General features: G+C 42.8%; 1 protein-coding gene across 1 annotated transcript in view; it reads right to left on the reverse strand.

The window, feature by feature from the left end:
- SYNE1 (spectrin repeat containing nuclear envelope protein 1) overlaps positions 1–19,748 on the reverse strand; it is a 2,361,447-nt gene that overhangs the window by 624,241 nt on the left and 1,717,458 nt on the right. The window contains exons 97-98 of the mRNA XM_078648775.1: positions 1,173–1,304; positions 489–595 (exon numbers count right to left, since the gene is read on the reverse strand). Coding sequence (XP_078504901.1) covers positions 489–595; positions 1,173–1,304 — 239 coding nt within the window. The remainder of the gene's footprint in view (positions 1–488; positions 596–1,172; positions 1,305–19,748) is intronic.

Here is a 19,748-nt window from a genome sequence, read left to right on the forward strand (position 1 = left end):
TCTTGTGATGGGGGCAAACAGGCATCAGTCCTGTACTGCTGCTGCGGAACGCTGCAGCACTGATTTAATATTGCTTCAAAGATTTATAAGTCCATTTATATGTATGATATTCAGCTCTATTTTTATAAATTGGTGTTGGATTTCTCTCGAGTTGTGTCAATTAAGTATCGTTAATGTTATAATCTGAAATTTTCCTCTTGTAAAACCTGACTGCTCTGTGCCACTCTACCAGGACAGTTCTAAGGATTTATTACTGTGGATCCAAGAACCATCTTTGGGGTATTGTGATAATATTAAATGGTAAAGCTACCCAACCATACCACATAATATTCGACTTTCCTACAAGGTGTTAAATTAGCCCAGGTGACTGCACCCTGATCTTAGGGACATTTCTACCCATCTCTATTACAAAACAAGATGCAGACATTTCAAAATAAATACCTATCTTTCCACCAAACACCAAAATCAAAGCTGTGAAGCAAACCTACCCTGCATCCAGCCCGTCTACTGGTGTGTACTGAGTTAGGATTTCCCCTCCACGACTTGCTACTGATCGGAGGAGATTTTTCTGCTCAGCAAGCTCTTTTTCCAGCTCCTACGAAAGACCACAGAAAAGAAAATAATTTGATGAGAAGTATACATTTTGAGACACAGATATGAAAAAACAGTGTCATACCAAAAACGTATTTTCTGTTCTAAATAAGGAGGTAAAAAATTGCAGAAATAAATGACTATCTTTTAATTGGATAGCAACTAAAGCAATGATCAACTGACTATATGTAAATAATGATTCATGGTAAGAATGTGTAATCACGAAGTAGAAGATGTATTATTATTATCATCATCTGCATCATCATCATCATCATCATCATCATCATCATCATCATCATCATCAATAATAATGTAGAGGTTATTTACCAAGGCCTGCCTCACAAAAATATGAATAATATGAATAATAATAATAATAAAGAGCTACTAAATAAATAGTCAGGACTGGCTGCTAGCAGACAACCACTGAGCAGCTACTTACACTGCACATCACACAACATGAGCATTTGAGGCAAAAATGAAACATACAAACAGTTCATCATTGTTCGAGTACTGGATTCCTGAACACTCTGGAATGAAAAACAATGAAACTCCTGTCTGGACTTGCGGCACACGACACAAACCTTCTGTCGCTGCAAGCTATTCTGTTGCTGGAGAGAGCGAGTTGTCCGAGCTTGCACCAACCATTCTTGAACGCTTGGGCTTTGTGCTGCTGATAACCCAGAGCAAGCCTCATCCTTTTCCTGAAAGTTCCCCTGGTTTCCAAAAAAGTAAAAAAAAAAAACATTCACAATCACTGGCTGCTCTTATCATCTGCTTAAAGCAGGTCAAATAGAAATAACTATCACTCTTAAAGGTTCATACAGTGGAATATGTTTATCAATGGTCTTCTTAATAAACTGAATACATATCTGACTAACCTCCCGTTCCTCATTCATTCCTGCTGCCAACATTCAGTGAACTATTAAAAGTGATAGTTATTTTGAAGCACCACAACCCAAACTAATTAGCTTCTATGGGAAATGATGTATGGGTCATTTAGAATTTAGCAATTCCAACACCCTTCTGCACCTGTGTGTAAATTATAAAGCAAACTGTGTTTTCTCCCAAACTCACAGGTGGGTTATGTCAATCATTACTGCATATGCTGTTATATTTGTTTTGCTAAGTTTTCCCCTTCGGCATTCATCTACACGGCGACCTTTGAGGGAATCAACACAGTATTCTAAGCTAGAGCTCAATTGCCTTCCCACCTGTGAATGTTAAGGAGAAAACAAAGGAAGGATTTAGTGTACAATGAAAATAAGTGCCAAGGAGAGGCTGTTTTTTTTTCTACAAACCCCTTATTCTCGGGTGGTGCTTTGCAGAAGAACATCCTGTCACTGGATTATACAACTGGATTGAAAACATCAACTTTAATTGTACGCAACAGATGAGGAAAGGTTTAATATAAAAAATCTTTCTGCACCTCAAACAAAATGTTGTGCCATTGTCACTCCCGGTGCTCTCTAGCTTTGAAATACTGTGGAGCTACAGTATAGTACTCAAGGCTGTATCTGTTAAACACGTGTTTGTGCATCAGGTGCACCGACGAGAAAACCTGCTTTATGGAGATTACAAAGCATTACTGTGTAATCCCCTTACAAAGCTTGTCCAATATCGGGTAGTCAGCCTGTTCACCCATGCTTCAGTTATGTCAGTGAATGAAATAGCTTTGTCCAATCAGCAAGAATGAGGTATAACCAGTGAGCACCAAAAGATTGACTTTTATTGAAGCGATTCTTAAGACTCCTAGCAAATAAAGAGCATGCCTGTCTAAGGAAGTTATATGTAAATGTAGCCTGTAACTGGAAGTGAGAAGCCCGGATGTTTCTACCTGGGAATTGGCAAAAGGTTTTCTTGATGGAAGTAGAAGTTACTTGTTCATCTAGTGTGACTTCACACCTTCACTGCAGATTTCTAAGTATTGCTTCAAAGGCTGAAACCAGCTACTAATATCCTGAACCTGGCCAAATTAACATTTTCAAACAGCAACAACCTTAGAAGGCGAAGCAAGGTGGAGGAGTGCAGGTGTTATTCAGTTAGAAATTAAATGTTATATCAGCAGGGAGTTTCTGTCAATTTGAATCTCTGCATTACATCTGTTGTGACCACTGGCCAATAAAAGACTTGTAATGCTGTTGGAGTCATGAACTGCAAAAAAATACATCTGTAGCAAGAAAAACTCAGTTTTGTAAGGCGGAGGGTGTCTGTAGGAGATTTGGGATTTTGGAATGGAGATACAGTTTTGTGCATTTATTTATGAATTCTGTTGTGATGTGAGACATTACAATACTGTTTTTCTTTTTGTTAATTCTGAATAAAGTGAGTAATGCAATATCTCTGAATTTACTGATGTACAGTACAAAGAAAAATAAAATGCAAAGGTTCTACAATACAGCGGTAAAACCACCCGATATGCATTTGTACATAGTTTTGTTTTGATTTGGAGAACAAAAAACCTATCAGTGAATTGTGAAACACATCATGGATATGTGTCAATAGGTGGCACCAAAAAAGCTCCAGTTCGATTGCATTAGGAGAGCAGCTGGACAAGCATGTTTATGGACCCGGAAGAAGGGCAGGATTGGGGAGTGAGGGCAGGTCTTTGTAAATGCTGGAAGAAGGTAAAATATTACAAAGATATTTCTAACCCATAAAATAAGCTGAGATTGAGGGTAGTTTCATTGTCGAGTTCCTTGACCTTATAGTGACAGAGCACATAGTATCATGCCTCTAGTTGATTCCCTAACCAGTGAACTTAAATAGGCTGATAAAAGTACAGATGTTGGTATGTTATACAATATGTTCCAATACAATGTAATCTTATTGCATACACTTCTTATGGTTTTCTAGAACGTCTTCAGTGAAGGAATTTACATTTGTTAGAACCATTTTTACCTTTGAGCGAATTTTTAAAGTGACTGAATTATTAACATACATGCTAACGGTCTTCCCTTCGGACAATTTTTGCGGATTCGTAGAAATAGTTTCTTTAAAAATGACTACTTTCGTGAAGCCGATATTCTGTCAAAGAAATTGATACAATGTGGCTATCCCCGCAAACTTGTCAAACGCTCGATGAAACAAGCATGGTACAATCCTCGGGATATCCTGTTGATCCCTAAAACAAAAAAACCCATGACCCGCATTCCATGCGTGACCACATTTGGTACTCGCAGCAACCAAATTTCTGGTATTTATTAAGAAACACTGGGCACTGGTAGTGGCCACTGGGATTACCAATGAGTTACAGCTGTTTTCTTATAAACGAGGTAAAAATCTTCGTGATCATTTGGTGCGAGCAGCTTTGCCTCGCGCTGAGAGCCCCACTTTATCATCTATGTGGGGCCTCAATCAAACTGTCTGATAAACTGTCTATAAAGGTGGCGGCTGCCTCATGTGTGTGTCTTGCCTGAATACTAAACAGTTTGTACATGGGAACATCAAACACGACCTTCGCAGTCTTTCAAATTGGAATACGGCGAACGTCATATATGCAATTTGGTGTCCATGCGACCTGATCTATATCGGGCAAACGACCCAAAAAATTAAAACACGACTTGGACAACATAAAAGTCGTATACGTTGCCAAACTGAGAATGCACCCTTAGTGGCACACTATCAACAGCTTAGCCATGGCCCTGGCGACATGCGTTGGCAGGTTATAGAGGTAGTGAAAACTCCTGAAAGAGGTGGGAGCATCTCTAATATTTTTAACAGAATGGAGTGTCGGTGGATGCTCCGCTGTAATAGCATCAACTGTGGGCTCAACTCTCTGGAAGAATGTAATTCGATTGTAACTAGCTGAGCTCACTATATGATGTGGTAAACCTGCATATCTGTATGTATTGATGATATTGTTACATTATATGACATATATGGAATGTTTTCTCTATGCATTATTTGTATGTATTTAATGTGGCTCTACACCTTGAGGGTGTTCTAGTCTTGTTATTACGTAACTAGACTTTTTCATGGAAAAACACGTTCCTTTATTTCTCTTTATTTTTATTTTTAGTCCTAATTCTTACCATATATCACTAGGTATTGGGCACTTTTTACATATTGCACGCTAGAATATATATTTTACGCCCGAGCCTAATTATATTTTCCATCTATGCTCTTTCTGGGCCCTACATCATTCGGAATATTTCCAGATATGGTGCGTTTTACGTGGTTTTCACAATTGTTGGCACCCTTCATTAGATACCCTAAGTATACACTGCATATAACAGTATTACGAAGACACTGTTCATCTAATCTGCTGTTTGCGAAAGAGAATGCCATTTGGCATTATATATGTAACACTAGTTCGTGTGTGGTGGGGCGCCTTATATGAACATTTGTAACTGCCCCGTTCCAAAATGGTGCTCACACTTTTTGGTAAATTCCTGTTCCAATATGTCCGCCATGAACGCATGATGCCCGTGGCCTTTTACTATTTCTACATGCAATACCGGCATCCGGGGGTTAACGCTGTGTTGGGATACCTTCCGTGAGCACACTTCGAGACCGTGTCGGGTAAGTGGCTTCTGCCGAGCATTATTTACCGAGCGGATAGCACTATATATTGCAACTTTGGTACATACAAACACGCGTCCCCGGCGGGGTTGACGCGTTGTATAAGTCTATCACTGAAGGGTTATTCTTTATATACTTTTTACATAACGGCTGACCGAAAATTATCTACCACCAAGGACTAACATGGTCTAGTCTGGCTAATGTCTCTCATTGTGCTGAAACTCGCGCTATCCTGTTAACAACATGGAGCAAGGGTCCCCTTTTCAGGTGACATGCTCGTATCGAGTGCAGCTCTGTAGAGTTTATTTGCCGTAATTTAATCGTTGAACAAGAGTGATACTTTTTGGTTTGCCTTGTAGCAGACTGATAAAACACGTCCCCTCTGTGGTTGACGCATTTTCTATGTGGCAGCATTCCATGCTGAAGTGAGTTACTATAAAGGATTTATTCTTTTTTTTTATTTCAGTTCTATAGTAATTGAGGTTACACTGATTGAGCATTGCATAACCACTATTGGGTTATTTCCTAAATGTTGGTTTTTCTAGTTTACATATGGCACATATTTTGTTTTTACAGCCGATTTATTGGGCATACTGGTGGTGTGTAACCTAGAGACCATTCACCGTACCTTACTGCATACACTTCTTATGGTTTTCTGGAACGTCTTCAGTGAAGGAATTTACATTTGTTAGAACCATTTTTACCTTTGACCGAATTTTTAAAGTGACTGAATTATTAACATACATGCTAACAATAATTTCCCCATGAAGTTTGCCTTCTTGGATATGTCACTCTTAAACATTACTGCCTTCAACAGCAGTTGTAATGAACCGGTCAGTGTCCAGGTCACAATATTGACTTTTCATCTGTTGCTATGTTTTGCGTTTTCATGTACTGAATCGAATTCCAAGAAGTACTCATCAACAGAGAGACATTTTGTAAACAGAGCCACCTGAAATGAAATCCTGAATCGCAAACAAGCAAAACTAAGCACTAGACCTAAAGTTAGTATCAAGGCAAGAGTGCCTGCAGAATGCAGCAAGTGAAGTCCATGTTGCAGCTGCAAATAAAAACTAAAGAACAAGTTACTTACCTTTGGTAACACTTTTTCTGGTGGATACAGTATCTGCCTGTGGATTCCTCACCTTATGAATATCCCCTGCACCAGCATTCCGCGGAAATTTTTCCTAGCTCTCCAAGCCGAAGAGGTCATCACAACGCCATGGCTCCGCACGTGACTCCGCATGACGTCACCGGAGCCATATTAGGACTATGTCGGCGAGATGACGTCAGTTCCACCCATTTTTTCTGTGCCACCGAGGCAAAATGGGCGGACCCACCATAGAGACAATGCATACATAGTACACAGAATTCACACAAATACACTCAGTGTAAATTGAAATAAGAATGCAAAGAAAGCTCACATTTCAAATAGGTCCACAATAGACAAATAGAGGTAATAAAATCTTGAATACACAAAAACATCAAAATAACCAATACCTCTTCTTTTAAGGCAAAAAAGGGTGGACAAAGGAGAGGAGGGTGGGTCAGTGAGGAATCCACAGGCAGATACTGTATCTACCAGAAAAAGCGTTACCGAAGGTAAATAACTTGTTCTTCTGATGGATACATCTGCTTGTGGATTCCTCACCTTATGAATAGAATCCCACAGCAGTCCAACTCCCGGAGGAGGGTGTCCACCCTTCTATACCAAAAAGTCTTGCAAAACGGAGCACAAAATGGCCATCCCTCCTCACCTCGGAATCCAAGTAGCTATGGTTCTCGAAAGTGTGGAGGGAGGACCAAGTTGCGGCTTTACAAATGTCCAACACAGGAATACCCTTGAACAAGGCAGAGGTAGAAGACTTTGCCCTGGTAGAATGAGCCCTAATGCCTTCAGGAGGCTCCTTACCAGCCAGGGAGTAGCAGATCTTGATGTACAAAATAATCCACCTGGATTAAGTGCGCTTGCGCACCGCCTTGCCCTTCAAACGTCCAGCATAGCCCACAAAGAGCTGATCATCCTGACGGAAGTCCTTTGTTCTGTCCAAATAGAAACTAATCGCCCTCTTGGATCCAAGCGAAGAAGCCTCTCCTCCTCTTTAGAAGGGTGAGGGGGAGGAAAGGAAGTAAGAAGGGTAATGGACTGTCCTAGATGGAAGCGAGTTACCACCTTAGGCAGAAAAGCAGCCTTGGTCCTGAGAACCATCTTTTCAGCATGTATGGTCAAAAACTGAGGCTTTGAACTCAATATACAACACAAAAGAACACAGGGGGTCTAAATACCAACTAATCTGGCTAAACCGCCAAACCGGCCCTATACTCGTTTGGAAGTCCTCTAGTTATTCCCCTGTTTGGGTTAGATCGGTGTACTCATCCTCTATGGATTTAGAGACAATATCTCCCCCTGAGTTTCCCTAGAGAGAATAACATTAGGCGAGGGTAGACCTGAAGAGGGGAATAATATACACAAACTCTCTGAGACAATAAGCTAACAAGTAAATGATTTGAGGGGACATTTTGAGACTGGGCATACATTTTATTAGCTGACAAGAGTGTCTTTTTGTTAATAGTGGGTAAAGGTCGATATATACAACAGAGGGGACTGAGGGACATTATTTGAATTGCTTATGTAAAAAGCATCACTATGTCTCCACTCTCTGTTTTACTTCTTTTATTTCCACAGTGCGGGCCTCATAGAACCTGAGCATGGTCCAGGTGAGGTGAGGTCCTTTCCCCTGTCACGAAGGGTGAGCAAAAATGTTTCATTTTAATTTAATGTGTTTAGGGTGACACACCTATGTTTTGGAATAGTAGACATCATTACATGACACTAATCACTATGTATTTTCTCCATAGAATCATAATCTTCGATTGACATGGAGGATTAGTGTTTCTGGTTGGTACAGGTTGTATCGTTTCCAACCTTTATAATTTAATTTTTGGTATGATTTGATCACAGTTTGTTCAATAACAAGTGCAACTAGTTATAGAGCAGAGGCCCTGATGAAAGCCATGGGACAGTTTGTCCGCTAGGCAGAAACATGTTGGCCCATTATTAGACAGATATTTGTTGCTGTCTCTTTTGCACTGTTCTGTTTTTAATTAGGAGATGTTGTTCAGCTAAAGAATAAAAGTTTTTGTATGGAGGACACACCATCCTATTTTAAATCCCCACTTTCTGTTTTTTGTGGCACTAAAAATTTGTTTGACCATCTAAGATTAGCTATCTGATGGCGGCGTACATCTGTTGGTGGACTAAATCCAAGACCAGTAATTAATGGTGCGGCGTTTTCGTGCCAATGATCAGGGGACTAGCCAACTCACACCAGGGATGGCCAGATGATATGACTGATCAGTAAGTCCTTTTGATGGTAACCCATTATTCAATGTTTTGGATTTTGTCAACCATTTTTTTGAATTTTTTTTCAAAGTTTGGACTGTGTTTGGTGTTTTTTCACATATTGGTAGTTGTTCACCCTTGCTATAGAGGCTGCCCTTTGGTGACTTAGGCACCCCTGAGACTTTGTTAGCTCGGTTTGGCGGTTTAGCCAGATTAGTTGGCATTTAGACCCCCTGTTGTGTTGTATATGTAGTGTAGCTGGGGATATGAACCAGGCTCGGGTCTTTAAACTTTGAATCCCTTTGACCCTCTTTCCACTGTTTGTTTGTTATAATGCTTTGAACTCAATGCCTGAAGCTCACTCACCCTCCTAGCCGAAGTGATAGTCACAAGAAAGACCGTTTTAAATGACAACAGTCTCAAAGGACACTGTGCATAGGCTCAAAGGAGGAACCCATACAAAAAAGTTAACAATAGATTTAAATCCCACTGGGGCATAATAAAAAAAAGTGGGAGGAAACATGTTCGTCAGCCACTTAATGAACCTTAAGACTATTGGAGACTTAACACCTTTAATGCTAAAGGTTTTCCCCTCCTGTGCTGCATGCCAAGATTTCCCATTGTTCATGACAAGGTCAGCTCGTCATTAGCACAGCTCCAGTGTGCCTCATGACGAGCTGAGCTCGTCATGAGCATGGAAAAGGTTAAAAAGACAAGGCTGATCAAACAAACAAACAAATACAGACAAAGCCGACAAATGTCCTTTAACAGGGGCCACAGCACAACCCTGCTGAGTCAAATGAAGTGAAAAACAAAGAACATCAGAAAGATGTGCTTTCAAAGGATCAATAGATTTCTCTCCACACCATCTAACAAATTTCGACCACCTGTAGAAGTAGATAGACTTGGTGGAGTGTCGCCTGACCGATAAAATAACATCCACAACGTCAGGCGGGAGAGAAAAAGAATTCAGGTTGCCCTGTTCAATCTCCAGGCATGAAGGGGCAGGCTCTGGAGGTGGGGGTGTAGGACCTGCCCCTCCATCTGAGAGAGGAGGTCTGCCCTGAGAGGGAGACGGAGCGGAGGGTGAGATGAGTGGTGATAAAGGTTTGTGTACCACACCCTTCTTGGCCAATTCGGGGTGATCAATATAATTTGGGCCCGGTTTTGGCGAATCTTCCTCCGAACCCGAGGAATCAAGGGTATGGGAGGAAAATCGTAAAGGAGTTGCGAGTTACAACTCAACTGAAACGTGTCCCCCAACGCTCCCTGCCTCGGAAACTGGAGACTGCAGAATGACGGGAAGTGCGCGTTCTCGAGAGTGGCAAACAGGTCCACCCAAGGAGTTCCCCACGTCTGAAAGATGTGACGAACTACCTGTGGATGAAGCCTCCACTCGTGGTCGGCGGAAAACTGACGACAAACTGTCCGTACGCACATTCAGCACCCCGGCAAGATGATTTGCCATCAAGCAAATCCAATGGTCTGAGCCCAGGACCAGAACCGCAACGCCTCTCTGCAGCGACGGTACAACCCTACTCCTCCCCGCTTGTTGACATACCACATCCCGGCAGTGTTGTCCGTCAGGCCTTGAACTGACTGACCGCGGATGGAAGGGAGAAAGGCCTTGAGAGCCAAACGTATCGCCTGCAATTCCAGAAGATTGATGTGAAGCAACCTTTCCTCTAGAGACCAAAGACCTTTGATCTCCAGATCCCCCAGATGAGCACCGCATCCTAGGGTAGAGGCATCTGTTATCACTGTGGCCACCGATGGAGGAAGATGATAGGTCTTTCTTTGAGACAGGTTGCCCTCCACACCCCACCAAGACAGATCCACGGCAGCTTCTCTGGAGATCCTGACTGACTCCCTGAGATCTCCGTTGTGTTGATACCACTGCCTGCAGAGACACCACTGGAGTGCCCTCATGTGCCAGCATGCATGGTTGACCAACAGGATGCAGGAAGCGAACAGACAGAGCAGGCGAAGGACCTTCAGAACCGGAACAACCGCTCCATTGTAAAAAAGGGAATCATTTCCTGAATGTTGAGAATCCTTTGCGGAGGAAGGAATGCTCGACACACAGTGGTATCCAGCCCTGCCCCTATGAACAGGTTGCGCTGAGAGGGCACCCGGTGAGACTTGGGTACATTTATCGAAAAACCCAATTTGTACAACAGCTGAGTTGTAACCTGCAGATGATGACTCACCATCTCTAGAGACTCTGCCTTCAACAGCCAGTCGTCCATGTAGGGGAAAACTGGAATCCCCGACCTGCTGAAATGGGCAGCCATCACTGCCATCACTTTGGTGAAGACTCGAGGTGCGGTAGTAAGACCAAACGGAAGGACCACAAACTGGTAGTGTTGCGACCCAACCGTAAAACGGAGATACTTCCTGTGCGACTTCAGGATTGGGATGTGGAAATACGCATCCTGCAAGTCGATGGACACCATCCAGTCCTCTTGTTGCAGCGCCTGAAGAACCTGCGTTAGAGTGAGCATCTTGAATCTCTCCTGCTTGGGAAATAGATTCAAGATTCTGAGTTCCAGGATAGGACGTAACCTGCCATCCTTCTTGGGGATCAGGAAATACCGGAAGCAACCCTGACCCCTTTCCTGCTCCAGAACCACCTCTATCGCACCTTTTTGTAACACGGTAAGAACCTCCTTCTGAATGAGAAGCAAATGATCCTCCGTGCAAAACCCCTGGCAAGGAGGGTAAGGGGAGGGAATTCCCTGAAGGGAAGGGCGCACCCATTTTCTACCAGATCTAAAACCCAAAGGTCCGAAGTGAATAATTTCCAATCTTGTAGAAAATGGGTCAGCCTGCCTCCCACGGGACCTACATGATCCAGGAAGGCAGATCTAGGGCGGCGCTCCTGCATTACCCGGAGGGGTTGAGGAGGTAGAGGAGGTAGAGGAGGAAGAGGAAGAAGGTTGACGCCCAGATCCACGAAGGCGACCTCTGCCTTTACCCCTGTAGCTCTTATACAAGGGGGACTGCTGCTGTTGCTGAGGCTGCCTGGACCCACAAAAGGAAGACTTCCCAAAGCAACAGTATTGTTTATATCCATAGCCTGTTGTCTGAGTCTGCAGACCCAAAGACCTTGCTGTTGCCTTACTGTCCTTAAATCTTTTCAGGGCAGAGTCCCCCTTTTCACCAAAAAGCTTGAACCCATCAAATGGCAAATCAATAAGAGCAGCCTGCACGTCAGAAGATCTTAACCATGCTTGCCTCCTTGTCGCAATGGATGAACCCATTACTCTGGCAACAGAATCCGCCGTATTCAGGCAAGATTGGATAACCTCGCGAGCCGCAGCTTGATAATCCACCAACACCTCACTCAGATTCCCCCTGTCCTCCTCAGACAACTTAGGAAGCAGCTGTTTAGCAGAGTCCATTAGGGCATGAATATACCTGCCCAAGAGACAAGTGGCATTGGTAGACTTCAGTGCCATACTGGCTGATCAAAAAACCTTTTTCGCAGACTGCTCCAACTTCTTGGAATTCCAGTCTGCCGGAACCTGCAAAAACGCCCCTTTAGATTGCTTGGAACAAGAAGCCTGCACCACCAGACTCATGAGAGGGGTGAGAAGAAAGGAAAACCGGATCTTCAGGAGCAGGTCTATACCTTCTTGAGACTGACCTCAAAACCGAAAGAGGATTGCGCCACACATCGAGGATTGGCTCAGTCAGTGCATCATTAAATGGCAAAAATGGTTCAACCACCGAAGACAGAGAATGAATCACTTCTGTGAGAAGATTCGGCTTATACTCTGCCACAGAAAGCTGCAAATCCAAAAGTTCTGCAGCCTTCCTAATAACCGTATGATAAGGAGCAACATCCTTCGAGGGAGTAGCCTTTCGAGAAGCCCACTCTGGAGAAGTGTCAAGCCCACTTGCCTCACACAAGTCCTCAATCACATCTTCTGTGTCATACACCTCCCCTTCCTCCCTCTCTTCAGCCAGGTACTGCTCCTCTTCCAATAACCTCTATGCCTCTCTATTCGAACGCATCTTTGGTTGCGGCATCGGCGGGCCACACGCGGCGTTGACGGATCCGGGAGCACAGTCGAAGGTGGATCCACTACCATAGCCGGCGCCAATCGAATCCGAGAAGCTTCACGGGAAGGAGCCAGGGACTGACCATAACGCGTCGACATCCTCGGAGCCGAAAATGGCCAGGACGGCATCGCTGGCATGAACGGTACGGCATAAAGGGGGCCTGAGGATACTGGTGAGGCACACCCAAATTATATGCTATAGGGTCCATGGGACCCAAAGGTGCTCCAGAAGGGTTTCGAGGCCCTGGTGAACTCACCATACATCGCATTAAAAAAATGCAAAGGATCCGAACCCGGTGTTGGAACCTGAGGGTATGAAGCCGGTTCGAGATCCAAATGAAGTACCTCTGGAGTCGGAGCCGCTGGAGCTACAGGTGGAAAAGCCGGGCCGAAGGAACCTCTGTGTCAGCCGGATTCGTCACACCCTCTGGAGTCGGTGAGAATTTCGGCATTGTTGCCTGCTCTGGAGTCCCCTTATATGAGGGAGATTGAGCCGGAGTCACCTGAGAAGACACTGAAGGAGAAACCAAGTCCTTTTCTCGATGTCGAGCACGAGAAGGCTACCTCGACACCACAGTCTTTGAGGAACGGCGTCGAAAAGCATGTCTGCTCTTCTTCTTATGCTTCCTCTTGGAGTCATGTGACATCGAAGACTTGGACTTTGACCTTTTCTTGCCTTGGCCATATAAAGCTTGGCTTCTCGCTCCTTCAACGCCTTTGGATTCATCTTCCTGCTTGAAGTACATCCCTTGACGTCGTGGTCTGAAGATAAACACCAAAGGCAATCATCATGCGGGTCAGTAATTGACATATGTCCACGGCACTCCCTGCAGGGCTTAAAACCTGACTTCCTCGGGGCAGACATCTCAAAAGAGAAAGAGATACAAACAAAATTACAAAGTATCCAGTCAAAGTATGGAGAGTCCCAGAAAAAAACGTTAGCATCGACAGAGTGGAAAAAAGGGAACTGACGTCATCATGCCGATGTGGTCCTACTATGGCTCCCGTGACGTCATGCGGAGTCGCGTGTGGAGCCATGGCGCTGTGACAACCTCGTCGGCGTGGAGAGCTAGAAAAAAATTCCGCGGAATGCTGGCGCAGGGGATATTCATAAGGGGAGGAATCCACAGGCAGATGTATCCATCAGAAAGCGATACATGCCTACAAGCAGATCCACCAGTATACTTTTATGGAAGGAATCTCCGAGACATCACAACAAAGAGATGTACCGGAGATATGGCTGTGTCTGAGGCATAAAAAATGAACACCAATCAAAAATAAAACTAGCAACAATCAGTGCTTGGTAAACCCTCAGTCAGATATAAATTCAATCACAAAAAACCTTGTGACATGTAATGCATGGTTTTCTCTTTCTGTAATTCACTATAAGCCCACTCCTTACTCAATACTAAAAACAAATCAAATAAGCATATAACAGACCACCAAGTTGTCATAATTAGGAATTAAACGTTCACCAGAGCAGAACGCTTACAGCCATGTCAGATTTTCATTGTATGCCCAGCCTTTACTCCCATGCAATATTCAGGGGGTCGAAATGTCTCCTATTGCAAATTCTTTTGTCTCCTTCGCAGAAGAAAGCTTCCTATTGTTTTCAGGTTTAAATAAGGTTTAGTAGGTATTACAATTGACTGTGAAGTATTAGGTGTTGCTAAGACCAGTCAGGATCATGTGCATTCAAAGCAATCTGTTCTGTCTGAGAAATGTAGTTGCGATCGGTTTTCTTTGCCACAAATGTTAAGGTTTTAAATAACTAAACAATAAACTTAAACTTGAAACTTGGATGCATGCTATATAAAAAAACACGTGTGGTTTGATGGATAATGTTCGACGTATAACATCGGCAGCCATATATACAGTGCACATGATAAACTGACTTCTCTGAGTTCGCTAGCAGAATTTGCATTTTATTCTAAAAGTCTTTATCACGTTTTTACAAGACTTTTGCTGTATATTTTACAAGCATAACCTTTTATGACTCGGCTCGTGTTTTGGCTTTTAGAGTTAAGCCAGACCCCTGACTGGCCATGCCTCTGCGAACTTCCTGTCTTGTCCACTTTTCTGTGTACTGAAAAAAGTTTGCACCGTGGACAGTTGCGCCTGCTCAGTGGGCCTGAGGGAAGCTTGCTTTGTGGATGAGCGAAGTTTGTAGTGCTGCTGTCAGTGCCACAACTCGTTTGTTGTGGTTGCATTTGATGTTTGCACTATGTCAACCTCTGCTGGGCTCATCTGCATGTAAAGCAAGCTCACTCCACTTCCTTCTGCCAAACCTTTTCCAAGGGTGGGAAGCTTGCACCTCTGCTGGCTTTGCTGTACCTGTTCTTTGAGTGCTGGTGATGTTTGATAAAATCTTCTGAGTTCCGACTTTACAACAGTCCAAACTGTTAACTTTGTCAATGGTTGTCTAAATAGTCAATAATTTACATTTGTTAGAAGGAAGTGCCATTTCTAACTGATTCAAATGTTCACAGACTACAAATCTAACCCGAGTTAGACAACACACCCAGGGCCTTCCGTGATAATCTTACAGAGCAGTCCTGAATCACACAGTGCACTCTAGTGCAAATGCCGTGATTTTAAATGGTTTAACACTTAAACAATTGTATCTGCTTGCTTAAATCACCCAGATAGATATATATATATATATATATATATATATATGATACGCCAGCAATGTGAATATCACGTTCTACGCTTGCGGACGCTATATGTTCCATGGAATAGCTATAGCTGAGACCGCAGGCAGTAGGTATAGGTATGCAGGTGTACACAGTTTGCTGACGCAACTTAATTTTCCAGCTCTTCAGCGCTGTCGGCCTTGTTGTGCTTCAAGGCACCTGCAGCCCCCCCACACCTAAAAAAAAACTTACTATGAAGTAACTCACCGCAGAAGTTTTGGGTGGTCCCGGAGGGAGAGCGTCTTTGATTTTCTACGTCTGTGCTGTTTGTGTCCAGTTCCCCTGGTGATTAGTGGGCCCTGGTTTTTTGAAAAGTGCTACGTTTACACGTATTGAAAATTCCCCGTCAACTTAGTGGACCGGTTCCAACTGCGCTGGGTGCCAGCCAAATCATTTCTTGCTGCCTGGAAGAGAAATCTCTTGCTCGCTTGCTTCTTTGGCCGAGTTGAGTTTTGGGATCTGGAGAGCTGTGTTTTGTTCCAAAGCGGGAAGAGGCGGAGGAGGAGGGGGGGAGGAAGGTTCACCAACTTGGGCCTTCCTTTCACAGGAGGATTCAGCTGCCATCTGCAGCCGGCTCCGCATGCGGTGACCCGGCTAAGAAAGTCACTGGAGCAGAAACGATCCTCCTGCCTGCTATTTTATGAGTTATATGGAACTTGTAGCGGCGAGAGGACAGACCAAGGTCTAATTTAGGAAAACACTCTCTGCACATTGAGGCCGCTGCATATGGCTGGCTACCGAGCACAAGGGGTTAATTCCATGCAGTGGCACAGATTGTGCTCAGGCCTCCCACTGCAAGGAGACCCCTTCCTCCTCCAACTACAGGGAGGCTGCAGCATATTTCCTGAAATACACCCAATAACTTGAATGCAACAAGTCATCGGAAACAGAGGTAATAAGAACTTAACAAGTTTTGGCCATATTAAAAAAGAAACAAGTGTTTTTCCCCATACTTTTTGCAGCAGTAGACTCAACATAAAGAGCTGCAGGAACGCCGTTGGCCCACCCCCTTCACAGAACCAGCGGCAGTGAAAACAAAACAAACACGCCTGCGAGTGGTGTGGGCGCGCGCCACTGCGAAACATGTGGTTTCGATTATCGCGCCCGTGCCTGGGCACGATAATTGGAACCACTTGGCCTTTGGTGCGCATAACAGACACCAATAGGTCGTTGGCAGAGCAATGCGCCCGCCTTTGGCCTATTGCGTGCAGTCTTTTATAAAAACACGCACGCAAAAGGCCAATCACGTCGCACAAAAGGAAAAGCACACGCCCAAGAGTGTGCGATTCCTGGGTCAGTGCTGAAACCCTGTTTTTCACCTACTAAATGTCTCTCGCTGCGCGAGCAATGCTGCACACCGCAACGCTTGGCGCGAGACCTAAAAGGACTAGCAGAGCCTGCTCTAAAGCATGGAATGCCTCTTTTCCGAATGTTACTTGACTGACCAATTATACTTGTGAGAACGGACGTGAGTACACTAATATGCACAATCACAACCATAACCTTGGTGAAGGTTGTTCATAAAGATATGTAGCTGCTCTGAGAGGTATCATTTTTTATCAGAAACCAAAGGTCATATCGGAAAGGTTTGTATTTAAATCAGAACTTATGCAAATATCATGCAAAGCAGCATGTATACTCCTCCTCCAAATAAGGATTTTTCAAGACCAGAAAGCAAAATGAATTCTTGATATTAACTCCTCTGTCTAATACAAAAAAGTGCAGGATTGTACATAATCCTTGTGTACAATATACTACTAGAGTGAACTGTAAACGTCTGCCATCCAAGTCATCTCAGGTGTTTTTCATTAACATTTTGCCATTTGCTTGAGCAATTCTAATAATATATGCAGCACGATCTTCACTCTCCCCTCATAATTAAGGTCTGGCAAATGGATATTATCTGTGACCAAATGGAATGTGACAGAGGCTTTCCACTGGTAAAATGGGACTTTGACTTGCCATCCTCAGCCATGTGTGCCGCGTTGAGTAGAGGTGAACGCCTATCTGCAAATCCTGTCTTACACTGACCGTTATCAGAAGCCATTTATTCACCATTTTTAAAAAAAAATTACATAACGATTTATATTCTTTGACAATATAAACAGCGTGGACAAGTTCAATTGTTAAAACTTATAGACAGTGATTAAGTCAGTTAGTTATCATCGTAAATCGGTTATCCAGCGAAACACATGAAGTACTCACACAAATCATCTTCAGTTTTTACTGGCCGAAATATTTTACCGGTAAATAAGATGAGGATTTCAAAAACCTTTATGTACTTGTGCCAGTGTTTCAGGTTTAAAATCTTCCCTAAGTCAGACATCCACCTTGTATTTCCTGACCACACTTGCAATTTTCTATACAGCGTTCTTGCCTCATCACATATTCTATTTATATGACCATAAACTCTATTAAAAAAAATATTTTTCTCAGTCACATTATGAGTCTAATAAAATAACCAAAAACCATAGCTGCTTGGTGCGGACGTCAACACAACTTCATGTCCAATTACCTATTGGCTGCATCAGTCCCGCATTTCGGAGCGTTTGTTTTCCATGATAGTCATGTGTTACTTACATGGTGTACTGGTGTATTTACAATATCTGCCACATAAAAATTTACTATTTCAAAAACATAAAGAGCTAAACCTTGATTTGTATATATGCATACGCACAGCTGCAGAAAATATTGAAATATATTTCTGTCTTTGAAAATTGCACGAATATTTCATTTAGAAAGTGTAGTGCTTCAAACTAAAATATTTGCTTTAACTTTTTCAAATCACATGGTTAGGTATGTTCACTGGGATCTAAGACTGCCCACAGAATCAATAGAATGTGTTAATGCACCACACCGTGTCTTGAGGAAGTGTAGAAAGCAATGTGAAATAATTGTTTTCAGAAGCACAGGAAGACACCTGATTTGCACCGCACACCCAAGAGAAGGAGGAGAAAATCATAAAAGGTAAAGCACAGTAAACTAAAACCAAAAACCAAACACATTACGTGTTCTGCTTTCTTGTGTGCTTTCATCTCTCCCCATGCTAGCTTAGCCTAAGAAATAAACAAGATAATAGTTATAAAACTTAAACAAATACTTTAGAAATTGTATCAAAAAGAGCAAGACGGAATATAAGGAAACCACATCACTTCACTCTGAGAATGATAAGTATTTGCTAAGGCGTCTGCAAGCTCTGTATTCAAATGTTCTTACAACAACAGTATTTAACAAAGATAAAAAACCTAGAGTAGTATTTAAACATACAAGTTAGAAAATCGTATGATAACGTCCACTCTTGTGTGACTTTCAACTAGTCAAACGATTCCTCGTTGTGTCAACAGAAATTAGATCGGAATGCTTGAAGTGCTTGAGATATAATACGGCAGCGATTTCCAATGCAAACTTTGTAATGTAAAAGGTACAATACACTTTACTTAAGCGCATGAGCAAAACACAGTAAAACAAGCAGTACATAAAGGGGAGAAGCAATTAAAAAGCTATGTAAAACATTACAATCTCTATTCCCACTCACTAGGCCATCCAAGGACCAATTGATGCAATTCTAAAGGCCCATGAATGAGAAAAAGCTCCCTGAAGTGCTTTCTAAACACACTTACACAGAGGTAACATCCACTAGGCAGATCCTCCCATTTTCTAAATGAACGTGTAGATAGTACCCATGCTGGGGTGATGGTAATGGTAGGAAGTGCTAGATGAGGTCGCTTTTTGGCATTAGTCACCCAACTCCACCCACTAGTGATGTAATCAAGTACTTTAAAGTGGGGTTCAACATTCTTAGACCTGAGGTACAGCAAAAATGTGTCCTGAGTAGTTCCAGTGAATGGACCAGGGAATGAAGGTTTATACATACTTATGGTAATTGTTAAACACAAAGGGCCTGATTTACAAAAGTAAACTTACACTTTTGTGTAAATTTACTCTTTTTCAATATTCACAAACTACAATTTATTATTACCTTTATGACTGAAGAATTCTGCAGTCGTGGCGGAGAACTACACATATCAAAAGATAAGACAGGACTTTTTATGTGCGGAATTCTCAGACCCGACAGTCGTAAAGTTACTATTAAATCATATTTTGTGAATACTGAAAAATGTAAACTTACTCAAAACTGTAAATGTAACTTAGTGAGTCAGGCCCAAGGCTAGCTAGAAAGACTTGGAGCGCTGCGCAAGTGTTTTTTTAAAAATTATGTTAACATTGATGAGTTTTCCCCTTTAAGGTTACTTAGACTACAAGCAAGGTTATGAGAACTAGAATAGCCCCAAATATCTAGCTAGAAGCAGAGTACGGATGCTTTTACACTACCACGTGCATATTGATGTCAAGCACTCACAGCATGCATTGTAAGGAATGAGCCACTTGGAGAGAAGCAGGTGGTGCGTGTCAGTGACCACGAGATATGTTTGAGACCGTTCTAAGCTGCACATGAAAGCAAAGTCTACAAAGAATGAACTCTGAGAAATGCAATTTTGCAGACCAAATGAGAAAGCCACACATTCATTT

This window comes from Lissotriton helveticus, chromosome 6 (assembly GCF_964261635.1).
Source record: "Lissotriton helveticus chromosome 6, aLisHel1.1, whole genome shotgun sequence".
Classification (NCBI taxonomy): domain Eukaryota; kingdom Metazoa; phylum Chordata; class Amphibia; order Caudata; family Salamandridae; genus Lissotriton; species Lissotriton helveticus.